Raw genomic sequence first — 20,012 nt, 5'->3', positions numbered from 1 at the left:
AGAAGGGCTATGTCTCGATCCCAGAAGCTGCCCTCCTTCCCATCTATTATTCAATATAGCTATAGTCTGTTTGGAATTGTATTTGCTAATCTGTAATCGTGGGGGGGGCAGTCACCCAGGGCAGCTGTTCCAGCTGTGGAACTATTATCTGTGCACAGGATAATACACAGGAAGGTGTCAGACCCGAGGCAGACACTCACTGATGAGTAACAACCTCCTCAGCAGCTTTCACGCAGGCGCGAGGTACCTGGCTGCGAACGCTGTTGTAAATGCAGCGGAGTAAGAAGCCAAGTGAAGCATCTAGAGAACCACCTCCGCTTTTTATTTTTAATTTTCAGCTAGGACTCGCCCCCAGCGGTATTCCCCGAGTTTCTTTCACAAGGAAGAGCTAACAGGTTTGCATCTGCAACTTTCTCTCTTCTGACCGAATCCTAGTAGATGGGGTTGCAGCATGTGATTTCATAGTGAACTGTGCCAGGGGAAAAGAGGACCTTCTGATAGCGAAACTCTTCTTTGTAGAAGTCTTTACTGCGCTGCGAGCATCTTAGAAGGATTTGCATACATTACTTTGCTTGCCTTGTGTTGTAAATACTATCTGCCTTTCAGAGCAGCTTGGAGGGCGAGGCGGAGAGGCTTCCCAGCAGGGTTCAGAAGGGAATTCAAGCCTCCCGCTCCCTATTTTGGGCAGCGGGTTTGCCCCCAGCAGACAGAGGTGCGGAGAGGGCATTTTTCGCTGTAACCCTGCTTTGGGGAGGCAGGAGTTTCTGTCTGAGTGACGGGGCCGGGTCACCATGTCAGATCGCCATCATCACACCACTTTCAGGAACTAGCTACGCCAACAGATTCTCCGTTTCGGCTCTCCTGGCGGGGGGGGGAATTTGCTCCCTCGGGCTTTTCCTTTCCCAGTTCCCCAGCCCCGTCCCCGCGGGTCGGTGCCGGTCCAGCCTTGCTGGGGGCTGGGGAGAGCCCGGGGCCGGGCTCGCTCCCGCCGGCAGCCGCGCAGCCTCGGCCAGGGCCCGGCCCGCTTCTCCCCGGCCCCAGCGCCGCGTTTCGGGCTCCCCCGCTCCTCCCGGCCTGAGCGAGGCAGCAGTCGCCGAAATTCAAGAGGCGCCGGCATTTCCCCCGCCCGCGGCAAGCACCGGCGCGGCCGCCCCGCTCCGCGCCCCGGGGGCCGGCCCCGCCCCGCCGCCCGGCCCCCTCCCGCCCTCCCGCTCCGCGCCCCGGGGCCGGGGGCGGCGGGCTCAGGTAAGCGGGGCGGGAGGGAGGGAGAGCGGGCCCCGCCTCAGCCGCCCCGGCCCCGCCGAGGGCACTCCGGCCGCGGCCCCTCGGCCCCCCCCGGCCGCGCAGGGCCTGGGCCCCGCAGCGCGGCCCGGGCAGCAGCCGCAGGGCGGGGGTTGGGCCCTGCCCGGCCCCCGGGGCTCCGGCCGCCCTCGCCGCTTCCTGCCGCCGGCCCTCCGGCCTGCCCAGCCGGGGAGGGGGTGCCGGCCGAGCCCGGGCCCGCTCCCCGCCCCAGGGCGGCGGCTTCACCGGGCCTTACGGATGCCGAAGCCCCGCGGAGGGTGGGCTTCCACCCCACGGAAAGCTGGGCTCCGTTGGCACAGCCAGCGCTTCGGCGGAAACCGGTTTCCAGCGCGGGCGTCGAAAGGTGCTGGCTCTGCCCCGTCCTCACCTGGGCGCCGACCCGCGATGCCCCTGGCACGGCTTCGTCGACGCGCGGGCGCACGCTTTAGCGTCGCCGCTTCTCGTCTACGGGTTCCTGTCAGCTTGGGCGGCCCCCGCGCCTCTGGCTAAACTCCCCGTCAAACGCCTGGAGAGGCCGAGCGAACGGCCCAAGGCGGGCGACACAAAATGCCATTTGTTCCCGGAGGAGCGTTCTAAATCCAGGGGATGCCCTGTCCACCGCACGGCAGTCGCAGCGCTGTGCCCGTGCCTGGCCCGGCCCAGGCAGCCTTGCTTCGTTTTTTGAGAGGCTTGTTAGTCATAGTTGCTTTTTGTAACACTGAGGTTACTGTGCGTCGGTACTGCTGCGGGAAAATGTAGATTTATAAAGGCATCGTTACGACCAAACTGCGCCAGGTCCCCGGGCAAAAACTTTTCTTGAACTTTCCAAGCAACTGTGGAGACACTAGAGTCAGTTTTTGGTTGCATTTCCAAAAATATCCAACTGCGCAGCTCTTGTTAACCAAAACCGGCGCTGGCCGTGCGTGACACCTTGGCGCGCGTGGCTCAAGGGTGCATCTGGTTAGAGCACAAGCGTAAAGCCTTTTGTGGACTTGAGATTTCCTTTTTTGTTTGACCGCTAGTTTTACGGCTTTGGGAAAGTCACCATAAACACATCGGTTGCTCAGTTTCTGCCTCTGTAAAGTGTAATCATGAATTTTGGCTGCTGGGAATTGAAGGAGGTTGGGGATTTACTGTACAGGAAATAATTCTGTGTGATGTGGACCGACAGGATTGTAGCTCTAAGGCATTGGCAATATTTACTTCATCTTTCTACAAGCTAAAAAACTCTGGAAAGAAAACCCCAATCCTTCATTTTAATATATTGTCCATTTTCATGTTGTGTCTGAGGGAAATTTTAAATCTGTACAGTAATTTCCTGCTGGTACCTAGTCAAACCCCACTGTGACATTTAGTCACGCATGTCAGCTACAGCCTCGATTAAACAGATCACTAGATTACCGCACAGGTTTGGAGCTGCTCGTGGACTGTGATGCCTGATACATTCTCTCACATCAAAGTGAGCGTGTATCTGCTTGTTTGAATACCTTTTTTTTTTTCCTTATCTCTAACAGTGATTTACTTCAAATGGCTGAGAAAACAGCCGGAGCCCTGCAGGATCTCCCCGGCTCTTCTCCTGATGAAAATGAATTTCCTTTCGGATATCCCACTAACATTTGTGAAGATGCGCCTGATCAGAAGTACCTGTGCAGCAACTGCAATAACGTTCTGAAGAAAGCCCTGCAAACGCTCTGTGGGCATAGGTACTGCTCAGCCTGCCTCTCCTGGATTGTACGGTAGGTCCTCGCTGCAGAGGGTCACACCTCCGTGACCGATTCTCGGGCTGCAGGCGCTCTTGAGGGCTGCGTCGTGCCATTGTGCTCGGTAGATGAGTCTGTGGCTACCTGGCCCACTGGCCCACTGGCCCACGGTCACTTTACTATCTGCAGTGGACTGGAGGCTGCTGCCTACCTCCTTCTTGGTTCCAGTGTCAAAGTCTACAGTGTGGGGAAGGCTGGGTTACTGGGCTTGACAGATGTCATTTTTTCTATGTGTAAGTGTGAGACGATGACGATAACTGATTTAGCCTCGAAGAACTAGCGCAAGGCTGACTTAATGCTTGCATGGGACTTTACAGTCCTTAGATAAGTGATGTTACGGAATTTTAATAAACACTGTCGTAGAGTTGTATTTTTAATAACTCAGCTGGGTCGCTACATGTTAAGGTGGTGCTGCCGTTAGTGACAAACGATGACAGCCATTGTCCTGAAGAACCTGAAAACCGGGAGCTGGGTGGGGATTTGCTTTGATTGATTAGCTGCTTCCATCCTGCCTTTTCTTTCGTCAATTATGCCTTGATCCAGAGCCTTTGGAAAAGGTTATGTCTGCCCTGCAGGTGAGAGGCGAAATTGCAGTACGATTCCGTGTATATGAGCTGACTTTAGCTTTGATGTTTTGGAAAACAGCAGCTGTCAAGGTTCAGGGACTGGGCTTTAGTACTGGCTAACTCAGTCGAAAGCCTGTTACTGTGCTTCCTCATGGATGTTATTTCTAAGCCAGTTCGTGTGTGCCAGTTCACACAGTCCCAGCTCTGATCACAGTGCGGGGCACCTGAAAAGCTGGGTCAATGCGCTGGCCACTTGTGATTTGAAGGTCAATGTATAATAATGGAGAAATGTATTGAAATTAATATATTTGACCAACTGACATAAGTCCATTACTGTAAATTTAGAATAAAGCCCTTAATGAAGCAACATAAATGGTGAATTCAGAAAAATGTCATCAGATCATAACCAGAATTGTAGTATCTTCCTACTGGAGCCTTATAGCACAAATGGGAAACTGGCTCAAACAAGCTAATTGGTACAGTTTAAAATCTGTTATGCTCTGGTCAGATGGTTGCTTTTCTGATGAGCTTCTTGGTCTGTCTGTGTTAGTTCATTATTTGCCTGGACGCTAAACAGCATTGGCAATGAAATACACCTCTAGTAAAGTTTTATTTTTCACTTTTGCTGTATAAAACTCTATGCTAGATATTTTGAGAGTAGATCAAAACCTTTGTCGTGGTTTAACCCCAGTCGGCAACTAAGTCCCACACAGCCGCTCGCTCATCCTCTCCCACCCCAGTGGGATGGGGGAGAGAATCGGAAAAAAAAAAAAAAAGTTAAACCTGTGGGTTGAGACTGAGGCAGTTTAATAGGACAGCAGAGGAAGAGACAGTAATAATAATAATAATGATAAAAGAATATACAAAGCAAGTGATACACAATGGAATTGCTCACCACCCACTGACCGATGCCCAGCCAGTTCCCAAGCAGCGATCGCTGCCCCCCAGCCACCCCCCCCAGTTTCTATACTGCCCGTGACGCCGTATGGTATGGAATAGCCCTTGGGGCAGTTTGGGTCAGTGTCCTGGCTGTGCCCCCTCCCAGCTCCTTGTGCGCCTGGCAGAGCAGGGGAAGCTGAAAAGTCCTTGACTACTATAAACACTACTTAGCAACAACTAAACCACCAGCGTGTTATCAACATTATTCTCATACTAAATCCAAACCACAGCACTGTATCAGCTACTAGGGAGAAAATCAACTCTATCCCAGCCGAAACCAGGACAACCTTTTATATGTTAACTCCCTCAAACTCAGTTCTGCACTGGTTCTACCAGATCTTTGTAATTTGAAGTCTATATATCTATCTTGGGAAAATGGTCATTTTCTGTATTTTAAAAGACTTCAGTTTTCACATTACCTTTCCTACATCGTGTTTTCATATAATTCATGAGATAAATAGGTTCCCAGCCTTATTCTTTTTTATGATCCAGGTTGCTCTTATTTTGCTGCAATACAGATAAGATTTATCGGCCTAGTCCTACTCTTGAGGAATAGAACAGCACGGGGGTTTTGACATCAGCGTGTTCAAAAATTGGCCCTTTAATGAACAAGGACTATGGACTCTGAGTGGAAATTACAATTTCCATGTTTTTATTTGTGTCAGTGTCTATACAAAGACCTCCTAAACTACAGTACACCAACTGACTTGTTATTTCATTCTTCCTTCTTTTTGCCAGGAACAATAAAAATGCTATTTGCCAGAAATGTAAAGACGAAGATCCCAGCACTTTAAGTGAGGGAAGCCTATTGGCAGAAGAAAAGGTAAGTTGTAGTTCACAGTTCATTAATTTATCATTAACCATTCTCTGGGCTACTCTATAATAGTCCTCATTGGACTACAGTTTAGGAGGGAGTAATATAAAATGTAATAGCAACTGGTAGTTACATTTTAACTTATGCTTTAGTCGTTTGGATTTCCCACAGTTTTTTGATTTAAAAAAGTATAATGGCAACCTTAGGACTTTCCAAGTCTGTCAGGTTCTGCAACATAAAATCCCACACTCTTCCATATAATTAACTTTTTATCGTCTCAAAGTAACCAGTACTTTCCTACTTGTAATAATATGTCTTAACTGTTACTTACTATCCTTAGTAAGTATCCTGGTGCATTTTCCAGTCTCATGGTTCTCTGTACCCTTCAAACATGTTGCCAAACTTACAGGTGGAGCATCCCTAAGGAAAAAGGTTAAGTGGAGGCTAGCCAGCTGAATTGCCTAGAAAGTATTTTGGCAGCCAGGGTATCTGGAGAAAATAGTGGAAAACTTAAGAGCTGAACATAATTAACTGATAAAAACTAGGCACTGCCAAATGTTTCATCTGTAATTTAACGGTGCAGATCTCTTGCTGTTGCGTGATTTTCCAGGCAGACCACTGCACTATTCTGTGTGCTGAATACAAACTGGGCCATAGGGCTCAGTCCCAGCTTGTCTTTTCCCCTCCTTTCCGATTACATGCAGGAATACCAAGAGACACATGTTCTGTCTAAATTTGTTAGGGAAAACCGAAACCCAACAGGCAGCTGGCAGTGAAGTAAAAGGCAAAGTTTAGGAAGCGGCTGCAGCAAAACAAGGAATCTGCAGTTAATGCTGAACTTGGTGATATCTCAGAAAAAAATCCTCAATTCTGCAATAAATTTCCCAGTAACAGAATTTCATGCATCATGTAACCACAAATAGGTACAGCTAAACCCTGATGAACTTCTTATTCTATGTTGACTGTCAGTTCTCTTATAACTTTGGGATTTCTGTGCTGTGGGTTTCTCACTAAGTCTGCTGGGGACTCTCTGCAAAATCTGTGGGTGGGTTGTTATAAACAGGGCCCCACTCTTGCAAGCTGATCTGCCTGCGCAGATTCTTATGCCTGTTGAGAGTCCAGACGAAGTCAATCACCACGAAGGCACGAGGATCTGCCTGTATAGATCAACTTACAACAAATGGTCGGAGTTTGTAAATGACAGGAATAATGAAGATCATTTAGCAGGTTTATTCTTTATATCTATTCCTGATAATCTCTGCTTTACCTTTGCTGTGGTTTTGTTTCATGTTGATTTCCTATGCTGTCTGTTTATGTGTTTATATTTTAAGTAAGACACCTGCACAAGGAAAAGAAAGGCCCTATCAGGATGTGTATTTGCCTTAGCTTATCCCAAGATCTATTTCTGTGGTAACTCCCATCCCTTCCCTGTTACGCTTTCAATTTATGATCCCTTCCTATACAACATAGACTTCAAGTCTATCATGGTGCTGTTCATCCGTATCAGTTACCGAGCATCTCCATCTGTCACTGAAATCAGTTAGAGGAGTGGGGGCATCCTCCCAAGCCTCTGCTCACACCATGTCTGCTGTCATTCATGGCACTGGCTTTGGGGACAGCGCCCTGCTCTGAACTGAGCATGAATCACTTGGAACTCTCCCCTCCCTGGCTGTGTGAGAGCAACTGAGGATCCTGGTTCAGCTGCGGAGGGCCAGCCTCAGCTGGAGACAAAATAAGCGCTAGATTTATCCTGGAAAGCTTTTGGTCGGATTGATCCGTTTGTTAAACTTGTTGCTAGCTGATCTTCCTGACCGCATGAGCTGTGGACCAGAGTCCTCCCTTAGCTAGAGGCCGTAAGATAGCCATCGTGGGTCGGAGTGCCGAGGAGGAGCGCACCTGGCAGCGGTTCTTGGATGAGACCTGGCAGGGGACCTCCACTTGTGTCACAGTCAGCTCTGGGACAGGCAGGACTGTGTGCCACGACAGCCACCTGTGAGCAACACCAGCAGCCCCTGCACCGACATCTTCCTTTGAAATAGCTAACATGAAAGAGGGCAGATGTGCAACTACAAGATATCAAATCAGAGAGAAATATTTTCTGTTTCCTTCTGTTTGACCCAGAGCACTTTTATGGCAGTGAGAGTCATCTCATTTACTGTATGAGGGTCTGACTCAGGTCCTTAAAGAAGTTCTGTGCGAACTCAGGTTCCCCAATAAGAGGGCAGAGGTTTGGGTGAATATTTCGAAGCAGTGACCTGTGCGGATAAAAGAAGAGATGAGGATTTCCTGCCTTGTTTTTACCTGAGTAGTGTCCATAATGATTTAGCAACTACACGTGTGAAACAAAAAGCACAGGGAGTGCACATAGCAGTAAGAAACCCATGCACTGCTGGGACTGTCCCTGTAGTTAAATATGTTTTAAATGATCTATTTTGTAATGTCAGGAAATTCCTTGAGTTTTTCTTTTATGACACGGGGAAAAAAGCCACCATGTGCCTGATAACTTGAATTTCTTTTCTTTGATTTTGCTCATAAATTAGACTAGACTGTTAGAGGCTGGGGCTCGTATGCTTTCACTAATTGTACATTGATTGCTAGCTTATTACATATATGCAGATGGAGCAATGCGTGTTTTCACACAACCTACATGATTTTTTTTTAATTCCTTGTTTGTGGAGTTGTTTGCAATTTGTGTGCAAAGTTGTTCTGGGGTAGGCTTTGCTTGCAGGTTGAGATTAGGAAAGGAGTTTCTATGAGACCTTGCATATAGAAATGTATCTCATTGTTATAATTTGTAGAATCAGCTGTGCTTCTTTTGTGTGATTTAATATGACAAATGTAGGTAAGTACAAACATCTTGCATCTAGCTTAAAAAAAAAATTGAGAATGTTGATCCTGATGATTTTGTTTGCTTATTTTTTTTTAGCTCGTTGTGTAGAATTTCAGTAACCGTATTGAAATGTGGGCATCATTTGTAAATACTTTCCTCCCTCTATTTGTAAAGCTTCCCCCCGCCCCAGCTCTCGCCTTGCTCTGTGTTATGCTACATGGGAAATCTGCAGTCCTCTGTATTGTGCACTTACCAAGAGTATCTAAAACCATGCCATTAACTGTAGTAGGGCTTGTTCCTGTGTCAGTGTACCTATTTTCATTGTGCAAAATGTAATAGTAAAAGTGTGTAGTGTTTTACATAATAATCGTACAATTCTTCATGGTTAACATAATAAAAAAGTCTACGTAGTGCTAAAAAAACCCCACTCACACATGTTTTACATTTCTTTAGTACACAGTGCCATACTAAATGGAAACAGCCACGGTCTGAGAAATGTACTCTCACTGCAGAACAGTCGCAAGTCCTCTCTGCAGCACGTTTAGGAGGTGTTAATGACCCCAGTAATGAAATGCATTCATTAAGAGTGGCACATGGCAGCACCCTATAGTTAGGGTCCTGTCAGCACATTCATTGCATGTGACGTATTTCAGGCTTCTGTGAAACGAAACTTAAAATAATAGCTGTAGTTGGCTAGGCACATTTTCAGTAAATTTATATCACATCGAATAGTTTCTTTTTGAACCATAAGAAAGAAATGGTTTAATAATTCTTTGGGCTTCTACTACACCAAGATTAGCTTGCTATGTTAGAGAGTCTTATGGCAGTACAGTAAATTTAAAAAAAAATAGGGCATTTATCAAGATCTGAAATTTTGATACTGTCACCTTATTCCTATGTCAAGAGTGCATGCTGGAGTACTTTCTGACCAGTGTTTTTTTCCTTACTGTGTTTACTTTCCAGGCTTTCGGTGATGCTGCTATTAATAAAGAGATTTCTGAACTCAAAGTACACTGTGTGACCCTTGGATGCAGTTGGTCTGGTATCATGAAAAATTTTGAAGTACGTTTAAAGGCAGTTTCTTTAAATTAACATGCACTCTTACTCGAATGGGGACAGAAAGACAATGAAACTAGGTTCTCAGCAAACACAAATTAATACAACTTCATCAGAATCAGCGAAGGTATCATGATTTATGCCAATACAGTATCTAAAAACATGCCATTAACTGTAGTAGGGCTTTGACCAAATCCAGAACGTCCTGAATGATTGTGAAATTAATGTTGCACAAATTTACATCAACTGTGATTTTTTTTTTCAGTGAGTTTACTTAATTATTTAAATGCAAGGATGCTACAAGCAGTTTTCAACCGACTAGAATGCTTAAGTCTATGGGACTAGGGCAATAGCCTTAGCATGTTTTTATAAGAGAAATAATTTCTTCCCACATAAATTACTCCTAGTGATTGAATGTGTTCGTCATTCTTTTCAGACTGATGTGAAATGCCCCAGGTAAAATATTTAAATGGGCAAGATCTGTGAATCTGCCATGCCAATTAGAACAATGAAAAAATGCAGACAATTCTGATACTAAAGCAGCTCTCTTTTGGTCCCCTGGTGTAGGAACAGCGGGTCTTTCTGCATTTAGAGCAGGGAGTCTGCTGTGTACTGTGTATGACTGTGTATCTGATAGGCATCTGAGGTGCTGCTGCCTTTGCTAATTTTGCACAAATTTTCTATTTGAGTGTATTCCTCTTTAAGGACAAATCTACCCAGTTTGCTTAGCTTCATAGTTTTGAGAATTGGAGCCCCTCTCAGCATGAATACATGGCAAAATTGATTTGAGACTTGGGCGTGTGATTGGAATTGGCATTTCTGAGCCTGTTCTGGTGGGGACAGCCATCTCCCTTGAAGACAAAATCAGTTGTGACAGAGTGCCTACAGAAGATTCAGTAAAAGAGGTCAGGGTAAATAGTTTTTATTGAAATACTGTGTCTTTAAGAATCTGATAGTAGACCTGTTGGATGTAGTCATGAAAGTAGTAATGCTGATATTTTTCCTTGTTGAGATGAGAGGATGCAAATAGTGAAAAGGAAACATTTTAAGTTCTTTTGAATATAAGTAAGAGTTGTGTCCTAGTTGTTGCATAGGTGTCAGACGTCCGTTCTTTTATGCTATGCAGAGATGTCAGCAGACTAACCACATTCATCCCACCAGCCAGAGCAGGATGGTCTCAGTGCTCAAAAAACCCCCCAAAACCCCCCAAAAAACCAAAACCAAAAAACCACCCTGAAAAACTCCAGGCTAAGAGTTAGGGAATCCTCTAAGACAAGGACAAAACCTGGGACCAGGATCGTGTTATTGTCAAACAAAAGCGCTAGAGAGAGACAGTTGAAGGGAGACCTCATGTTTGAATTTATCAGAAGTTGTTTGTTGCTTTTTTTTTTTAAGTTAAGAATTAACAAAAAAGCCCCGGTAAAGTTGGTGATTTTTTCACCAGTAATCTCGGTAACACTGTGGAGTTGGACTTTACCCAAGCTTAGAAGAAATGCAAAGCAAAGATCTAGGCTGGCAGAATGGAGACTATTTATAGATAAAAGTGTATCTGCAGTTTACATTTTGGTTTATAACTTTTTACTTCCAGGAGCACCAGAGTTTATGTGAATATGCTTTAATCCCTTGTCACACCGGTTGCGGACACGTGGTGATGAGAAAGAAACTTGCAGATCATTTGGAAAATGGATGTGTTAATAACGTGATGATGTGTCAGAAGTGTAAGCAGAGCTTATCCAGTAGTGAATACCAAGTAAGAACGTATCTCTGTTTCAAATGAGGGCTTTATATTAATGGCTTAAATAATCTGTCAGGACATTTTTCATCCTGATTTCATGAATGCTAGTGCACTTGGAGAATATTGAATTTTCCTGAGTTTGCTAATGTTCCCATGCATGCGTTGCAGGGAAAAATGAGCCGTATTTCATAGTCTGTTTGGGATGTTACAACAGGGAGGGAAATATCTGTGTGCTCGTCCAGGGCTTGGGCAGCCCACGTTTTAGCTCCTGTCTCAGAGTATGTGTCCCAGTATGAGGTTGGTAAGAAGCAGCAGAACACAGACGGTGGCAGGGAAGAGATCCTGAAAGTGGCTAGAGTTTTATTCCAACTAAAACTGCCCACAAATTTGTAAGGCAGGCTTTTGTCAGATAGTGTTTCTATTCGATATGATCAGGTATAACTCTCCGAATTAGCGGCAGTGTCCATATAGTCCAGGAAGAGCATACTCTGAATCTGCCAGAAATTTCTCAGTGACTATTTAAACATATGTAATTTATATTTTTTAGGTTTAAGTTGTGTTTCCCACTCTTGTGACAGGGACTTGCAAAATGTATGCATATATACCCTGTATGTATACATGTACAGGGTAACACTAGTCTGTCCCCAGCATTTGCTCAAAATCCTCTTTAAAACAACTTTTTTTTTAACACAAGAATGTAGTTGATCATCAAAATTTTAAGTTTCTGTTACTAAACCTATTCCATTCTTTCTTAAAAGTAATTACTTTCTCAGTCAATGCTCAAAATTATGATAGCGGGGCAACATTACGTGTTACTGACTTGCAGATTTTAAGTACCTTTATACATTCATTTTAACTTAAATGTTTATTTTCACCTGGTTTTGTACATGCAGCACGGTACAAATTCTGGGAGTGGTCTGAGGGCTTAAAGTGAGCTAATAGAAACTCTTCTGTGCTGCTGAAGGAGGAAATGGTGTGGTGGGGCAGATCAAGAGTGATAGAAAATCAGCTGTTCTTGTATAAAGAGGTTGCCGAAGATACAGCTTCAGTAGCACACTTAGCCTCACGATGGAAGTGCATCCTCTTGTTTAGGACATTTTGTGATTACAAACTCCTGGAGCAAAGCAATAGCAGCGTGAATGAGAGATGCCCCACGCCTGCTAACACTGCTATGTGTGTTTTGATTTGAAAGCTCTGAAAAGGTTCTCATCCCAACCCCACCTAACTTCTGACCCTGTGGGCTCTAGTACCACCGAAAACGCTGCTGGTGCAACACTCTTTTGGGGTGTAGCATAATGAATATTGTTCCCTCCAGATGATGTAAAGAGAGTAATTGCCAGCCTTGGAGTTTTGTCCTGGAATGGGGGCAAAGTGATCTAAGACCTACATGGTAGGAGGGTTGTGAATATCTCAAAAATGTAGCCTGAGGTAAATAGTAGTGGATAGCTTTGCCTGTCATAACTGTTACAAATTTATGCCTTTCCAAATACTGAGCTGTAAGATTCACTCACCGCAGGGGTAAGAGTCCCCCTGGGGTAAGGATAAGGCGCTCTTGCTAAAACGCGCTTCTTGGGAGGCTTTTGCATGTGCTCTTCAGATCTTACTAACTCTTCCAGAGAGAGGAGAACATCTGGACCCAGGCACATTTTACCAGTGCTAAATCCAGTGCATGTTTCACAGAGACAGTAAATACCAGAAGGTGGCAACACTTAATCCCTTTCAGCCTTCTGTAAGTGCAGTAGGCAGGCTGGAGGAGGAAACTGAGCTGCGCAAGTGTTCCCTGAGCACCTTTCTCTCTTCAGAGGTCTGTGATACCGCAGATCCACCTCAGCGGGCTTCATTTTCCTGCAGTGAAGAACTGTTTTCCTCCCACTCATTCCAGTTAGCTATCATCTAATTAATTTTTTGGTTAGGAAACCTTGGCAACCAAGCAGGGGACTGGCCTTGAGATGTTGTTTTTTCTCTGCCTGCCTTAGTTAGTATTGTTAAATTGGAATTTTGCTGGTTACATGATCTGCTTTATTAAATTTGCCGTTAAGTGGCATAAGAATTTTGATTATTTGTGTGTATTCCATGTATCCACAGTCCTCTGGGAGCAAATAGTAAGTTTTGGGCACTGCTCGCTCTCTCTCCATCTTAGCCAATCAGTTATTGCTCTTGTGATTTTTGTGTTTCCATATTTTAAAGGAACTTCTCACTAGCCCCTCTCCCCCTCAAGAAATCAGCGATCTGAAGGAGTCAAACAGCAGAAAGGAAAAAAATAAAGGCATACTTTGTGCAATAGCTAAGATACAGCATATTAAAAAATTAGTTAGAGAGTGAGAAAAACCTATGGCTGTATTTCTGGGGACTGAACGAGAAACCTCAGGACTCTTTGCAGGGGAGACTTGAAGGTTGCTGGAATGGCTTTATCAAAAAATTTCTAGACTGCTATAGGAAATGTAGTGGCATGCAAAGGTGTTTATAAAGATTAAAGACAGCCCCCCTGCACGGAGTGAATTGAAAGCTGACAGTTGCTGTGTTAAATACACATATTACAGTTGTATGAACCAATGGCAGGAGGATTACTTTACCCTTCTTGGAGCCAGAAATGGCAGGAAGTCTCATGTTAGCGGTAATGTATATTGCATTACCACATCATGATGGAAAATTTGGATTCCAGCCTTCAAAATGCAGGATGCAAGAAGGGTCTGCCCATGAAGCAAACTGTATGAAGTCAATGCAAGAAGAGTTTATATTTGGGTTTCCTGTGTATTTGCTTTCTGTTCTGTAATCCACCTGCATGTCACTGCATATATATGTGCGTGTACATATATGTGTATGTGCGCACGTAACTGTGGTTTGAACTGGGCAAGACTTGTACATTGCCAATCTTGTATCAGATTTCCCAGGGTGACCTTGCAAAGCATCTCTAAGTTGTTTCCAAAAGCTCTGGGCCCCATAAGCGAAAGATGACACTTTGTACTTTCACTGAGCAGGTATTGCATCTGGAGATCTGTCACTGAACGTGCCTGCTAGGCTGAGAATGCGAGCAATCGGCTTAGAGGCTTGGCTTGAGAAACCTCTGAGCCTGCAATTCGTGGTACGGGGGACAGCAGCACCTGCTTTTAGCAGATGTGCTTTAGTCCCAAATTTCTGGATGTTATTTCCTCTAAAAAGAAGCCAGAGAACTCTGGAGCCCGTTGTGTAGTGAGGCCCAGAGCGGGCACTCTCTGGACAAGGGCACTGGATTTTGCACCATGTGCTGTGGAGCTCACAGTGCTCCTGGGGAAGTTACCCTTCCTTCCTTTACACTCTTCCTTAAATCCACACGTTCCAGGAAGAAAGCAAGAAACTTATTGTAAACTTTTTCCTCCATAACACAGAATTTCTTGTAGAAAAGCCTCCCAAATCCCCGAGTTTCTGTAAAATGGGAATAGCATTCCCAAACACGAGCTTTGTTTCAAAGACTCTTAAATAAATATGCTTGATGATTTTAATAATGTCCTGAATACTTTTCTTCTGGTTTTAACGACAGGAACATTCATGTGAAAACAATTTGTGTAAGGAACAAAAACATGTGCAAACAGAAACACCATCAAAGGAAAAGGTAGGTAAAAGATGAGTGAATGCAGTACAGCTTTATTTCAATTCATAAAAGTATCACTTGTTCATTTAGATTAAATGAACTTCTGAGAACATCTTCAGATATAGCAGTGTATCTGGGCACTTTTTACATCCCAACATAGCTCTGCTTGACTACCTTCTCTTCCCTGCTCCCGCAATTAACTTTATTAAATTATCTTCTCAATTAATCTTACAAAAATGGGGAAAATTTTTTTTTCCTTTCAAATATTCAGGGAGACCCATGTGAGCAAAAGAAGAATATGCTGTACAACAGCATATTTGAAGAGCCGTGCTTTTGTTGTGAAGGGGACTAAATTTCAGCGTCAGTCAGAGCTTTTGGTCTGATAGATCTGTTCGTTCCCAGGACGTGCTGCACGACACAGCTCTTCTGCGCATTCTCAAAGAGCAGGAAGAGGGTTGGAGTGGCTGTGTGGATGCTGTTATCCACTGTGGTGGGCCACTTTGCTTACTGACATCTTATTTACGAGAAGTTGTTACTAGGGGATCACTGTGGTTTGGTAAATTATGTTATATCATTATGGGGTCTGTTAGATGGACACTTAACTGCCAGGCTGCGTGCAAGAAACTTGCAATCAACCACACTCTTGATTGATTTAATTTTCAAAGCTGGTTGGACTCTGTAAGCTGCGGTAATACCTTGACTTGAATTAACCCGATTTATAGCTGCTGGGATTGTGGCCTAGCTCTTTGTAGGTAAATAAAAGCATCCCTTTCAATTGGTATTGGATTATTGTCTTTCCTTTTTTTTTTTTTTAACAGAACTGCTCTACACCCTTAATCAACAAGGATGGATGTCGTTTTTCTGAAGTCGGCTGTTCATTTAGGGTGAGTGAAACGGCTGCCTTCAGGAAGGTCTCAAATGTTGTACAACTCAGCACTGTGCCTTTGGTCTAGCCAGCCTTTGTGTTCAAGGTAGTAGGCTTTGATTTAAATATATCTTTAAGAAAAGGGAGAAAGCCTACCCACTTTTAATAGACCAGCAGAGGTAATGTTGGAACTGCTACGGTTACCCAGTGTGTGTAAGGTGCAGTTCAGCCTGTGATACTCTGTGTCCTGCACTGTGCGTTCACTTCAGTTAAAAATAGATGTTTATTACAATTCTGCTGGTTTATCAGATACGCTGTTCTACTCTGTTTTGGATATTCCCTTCAGGGTAGTGCCTCTTAAAACAGTAATGGGTCGTCTTTGCATTTCAGTTGGCATCTGTTACCTTGTCTCATTTTTTTGTGCACAGTATATGTATTAAATATTGGCTTATTTGAGAATCTTGCTGGGGCTCTGCCTGGCCTCCTGTTTAATACAGAAATCGTAGCCAATTGTTTTCTTTTTACGTAGCATGTGTGCACCTGTGAACACGTAGCCTAAACTGACCATTAGAGGGCTTGTTGGTTTTCCTCTCTCCATGTCACCTCTGAGAGTCAGCTGCTATGTAGCTGGACCTGTATCTTGCAGTTTTTCCATCTCTGTCTCTCCCAAGAAGTTAAAGGGAACGCTGCTTGATTTGGCCCCAGGCCAGTTACGGTAGTTGTACGGAGAGTGTATTGACAGTGTCGTCTTCTTACAGGGAAGCAAAGAGAAGATAAAGGAGCATGAAAAAACTGCGGTTGGGACCCACATGCTGCTTCTGCTGCAGCACATAAAGCAACTGAAGGCAAACTTGTGCACTGCTGCCAAAGCTGCAAATGGTTCCATCCCCCAGTCAGAGCTGAATGTGAATAGTGCAGGAAAAAGCATCTCTCATCTGCAGATCCCAGGGGGGCTGGGAATCAATGGGGATCTGGAAGTAGACTGTATTTCTGGATGTTCTGTTTCTGAAGATGAATCTGTTCTGCAACAACTTGTGAGGGAGAAGGTGATTTCTGAGCTAGAAAATAAGCTACATGTGTTTGAGAATATTGTGGCAGTGCTCAATAAAGAGGTGGAGACCTCTAACTTGGAAATCACAGCCTTTCGGAGACAGAGTGAACTTGATCAAAATATAATACGAGGCCTTGAACTGAAGGTAAATAATTATGATAAGCGTTGTCTGTGTGCTTGTTCTATAGATAACAAATATTTACATATATCAGTGAGAGGTGGCGTAGGGATCAGGACAGGGATGGGCATAGGAATTTGAGCTGTGAGGTGGCCACATCTAGACACATCTGCAGGATCCTCTTGGTGTTTTGGATAAATTTTCAAATGGGGATCTCTAATATTTGTTACCTAAATCTGTGTTTAGGTACCTAGATATTCCTGAGAGTTTTGAATGTTCAGAATTTGCCATGGTCAGACTGTGAGCAAGCAAGACAGTTGTTTAATTGACCGGTCCTCTTAAAGCAGCATTATGCCTGGAAGACCAACCAACCATCTGTCCAGTTGCTTGCCTTATGTGTTGACACATAACTGTCACTGAAAAAGAAATCAAAGGAGACCCTCCAGAACATGAGGACTCCAGAATGATTCTGCTACGTCTGCAGCACAGCAGCCTGGAGACAGGGGTTGATTGAGAACCAATTTGTTTTTTCTAGATTGCAGAGTTGCACCGGTGCCTGACGCAGAAGGATGCAGGCCTGAGCAGTCTTCATAAGAGCCTTCTCTTCTCTGAGCAAGCTTCCTATGATGGGGTCTTTCTGTGGAAAATAACAGACGTTGGCAGGAAGTTACAAGACTCTGTGACTGGAAGAGCAGTCAGTTTGTATTCACCAGGTAAAACGCAGGACGTATACGTGTGTTAGCAAACCCCAGTCCTTTAGAAACACCCCTGATTTCTCTAGAATGGTGCTTCTTTCTGCTCACGTGGACAGGAGGGCCTTTAAAATAGCTCCTTAAACTGAGGTGCTGTTTATGCGAAGACCTCCCGTTCTCCCGCCTGTAATTCGGGGCAGCTGTGATGTGCTTTTCCACAGAGTTGTGTTCTATTCCGGGCTTTCGTTTTGCAGTTTGCCCTCCGCTGCAGCTACTTGCAGTGACATCTGCTGGATCTGCCTCGTTCAGCCCACAGCTCGGTGCCTGACGGTACCGAAGGGCTTTCTGCAGCAGTTAGCTCCCATGGGAGAAGTAATTTGATTAGGTAAAATATGCTGGTGTGGCTAATAACAGGCTAATAATAACTTTCACCGAGGCATGAGGCACTAAGGGATTCCAGCCGCTGGATTTTCATTGCTTATAATCTCCAGGGTGTACTGATTTGTCTGTTCTCATCTCCGTGATAGCAAAACACGTCATACACTATCTTTTCCCATACGTCAGAACACTCGTTACGTCTTTTTCTTTCCAAGGAGGCTTTACTAATGAAGAGCTCTGATTTTCAGCTTTCTACACTGCGAAGTATGGCTACAAGGTCTGCCTGAGGGTTTATCTGAACGGGGATGGGACAGGAAAAGGAACCCACGTGTCCCTGTTCTTTGTCGTCATGAGAGGAGACTACGATGCTCTGCTCCCGTGGCCTTTCAGACACAAGGTAAGAAGGGCAACCTTTTCATACCTGATCCCAGCATAAACCCACTGCTTCTCCCAGTGAACACAAGGGGACTGCTCCTCTTAAGTTCAGTGGAAGCTGGAGCGTTTTCCCGTTTTCCTCTCCGATGGCTAGTAGTCATACTGTAATCTTGGGTAATAATTTGTCTCTGAATGGAGTGATTTACACGCAGGGAAAGCGAGATCCCATACTGTGCCTTGAGGGATTTTCAGACACCAGAATGCTGGTGTTTGATATATCCCAACCTGTGTCCACCTGGGCTAAAGCCAGAGACGCATTTTTTCCTGGCTCTTGCTATACATAGCTAATACCAATTTATGAGGGAATTATGATTTGTTGCCTGAAGTACAGGTGTCGGAACTGTGAGGTTAGAGTTCTACTTACAAACATGCCATAGATCATAGAATCATAGAATCGTTTAGGTTGGAAAAGACTTTAAGATCATCCAGTCCAACCATTAACCTAACACTACCAAGGGTAGAGTAATAATTAATTTCATGTTTCCTGGCTTGGTGGCTGGATTATTTTTTAATGAAAGTAAAACTAGGAATCATTAAGGTTGGAAAGGATCTCTAAGATCATCAGCCCAACCATCAACCCAACACCCCCATGCCCACTAAACCATGTCCCCAAGTGCCATAAGATGTCTTATGTGATCCCGATCTTATTTTTTCTCATTTTGTGAGTGCGATCGGAGAATGGCAACAATGGTTAGAAAAGCAGTGAAAGTGTGCACAAGGTTCTGGTCTCTGTTCTAGCACTTGCCTTCGTGTGGTAATAATTCTGTAAGCCTTTTATATAAATAGCTTTACTACCATTTAGCGGCCAAAATAAATAGAAATCAAAGTTCCCAATCCTCACTGTATTAAAAAATTACTACATACATTTCACGTTCCAAGCCAAAGAACAGTGAGTTAATAAAAGTGGTAATGAGATGGGGAGATTTTGTATAAAATTTTATATATTTAGGTTGTGTCTTTTACATATTTGTGTACGGGCAACTGAGGTGTTTCTTTTGATTTGAAACCACAATAACAGAGTGAATGTAATGACTGTCACCAAACTTGGGATTTGTTTAAGCTGTCAGGAGAGAGAGGAAAAAAGTCTTTGGACTGTGCAGTTCTCTACCAAGAAATAATTCCTTACTTTATTTTATTTTATTTTATTTTATTTTATTTTATTTTACGGGTGGTAAGGTTTTAAATACTTTATCTGGGAAGCATTATGATCTCCCTCATTCACATTAACTGACCTTGCAGGTTGCGAAATGTTAATTGTATTTTGTATTTAATTATCGATAGAGCATCCAGCTGCTTTTGTGGCATGTTTGCACTTCTGTCTTTGCTATTTTCTGGTTTATTTTTCAGTTCAATAACTCTGGTTTATTTTTCAGTTCAATAACATCATTGCTGCATTCTGTTTTTCAGGTTACGTTTATGTTGCTTGACCAAAATAATAGGGAACATATTATTGATGCATTTCGGCCAGACTTGACTTCTGCTTCCTTTCAGAGACCAGTGAATGATATGAATGTTGCAAGTGGCTGTCCCATGTTCCTCCCTTTGTCCAAACTACAGTCACCTAAATATGCCTACGTGAAAGAAGACACGCTTTTCCTTAAATGCATTATAGAAACAAATTAGTAAATCTTGAAATATGGGTGTCTGGTAAATCACCCACTGAATTGCATTAGTTTACAAGAAAAGAAAAAAGAAAAGAAAAAACTATCAGCTTGAGACCTTGTGTTAGTTTTCGTGTGCACACAAAATCCGGGGCGCCTGAGCCTGTGCTCCGCTGCATCAATTCACATCCGCTGAAGGTCTGCCTGCTAGAGTTAGCTACCGCTGAGCATGCCGAGTACCCACGTTGCCCAGTGCCCCACGGAGCATGCTGTTGCAAATGAGATCTGTGAATATTTCATCAAAACCCTCCCGGTTTAGATGT

General features: G+C 44.1%; 1 protein-coding gene across 1 annotated transcript; it reads left to right on the top strand.

Moving 5' to 3' along the window:
• Window positions 1-369: 369 nt before the first annotated feature.
• Window positions 370-19,711, top strand: TRAF1 (TNF receptor associated factor 1). The gene is made up of 11 exons (XM_075716971.1): window positions 370-395; window positions 2,796-3,017; window positions 5,285-5,369; window positions 9,154-9,252; window positions 10,835-10,996; window positions 14,499-14,570; window positions 15,368-15,433; window positions 16,173-16,610; window positions 17,119-17,296; window positions 17,902-18,050; window positions 19,496-19,711. Exons 2-11 carry the CDS (start codon window positions 2,809-2,811, stop codon window positions 19,709-19,711), a joined length of 1,674 nt encoding a protein of 557 aa, XP_075573086.1. The 5' UTR covers window positions 370-395; window positions 2,796-2,808.
• Window positions 19,712-20,012: the final 301 nt, after the last annotated feature.

The sequence above is a fragment of the Pelecanus crispus genome, chromosome 9 (genome assembly GCF_030463565.1).
Source record: "Pelecanus crispus isolate bPelCri1 chromosome 9, bPelCri1.pri, whole genome shotgun sequence".
Lineage (NCBI taxonomy): Eukaryota > Metazoa > Chordata > Aves > Pelecaniformes > Pelecanidae > Pelecanus > Pelecanus crispus.
Note: the sequence above shows the minus strand (reverse complement) of the source record. Positions and strands in the feature narration are given on the sequence as shown.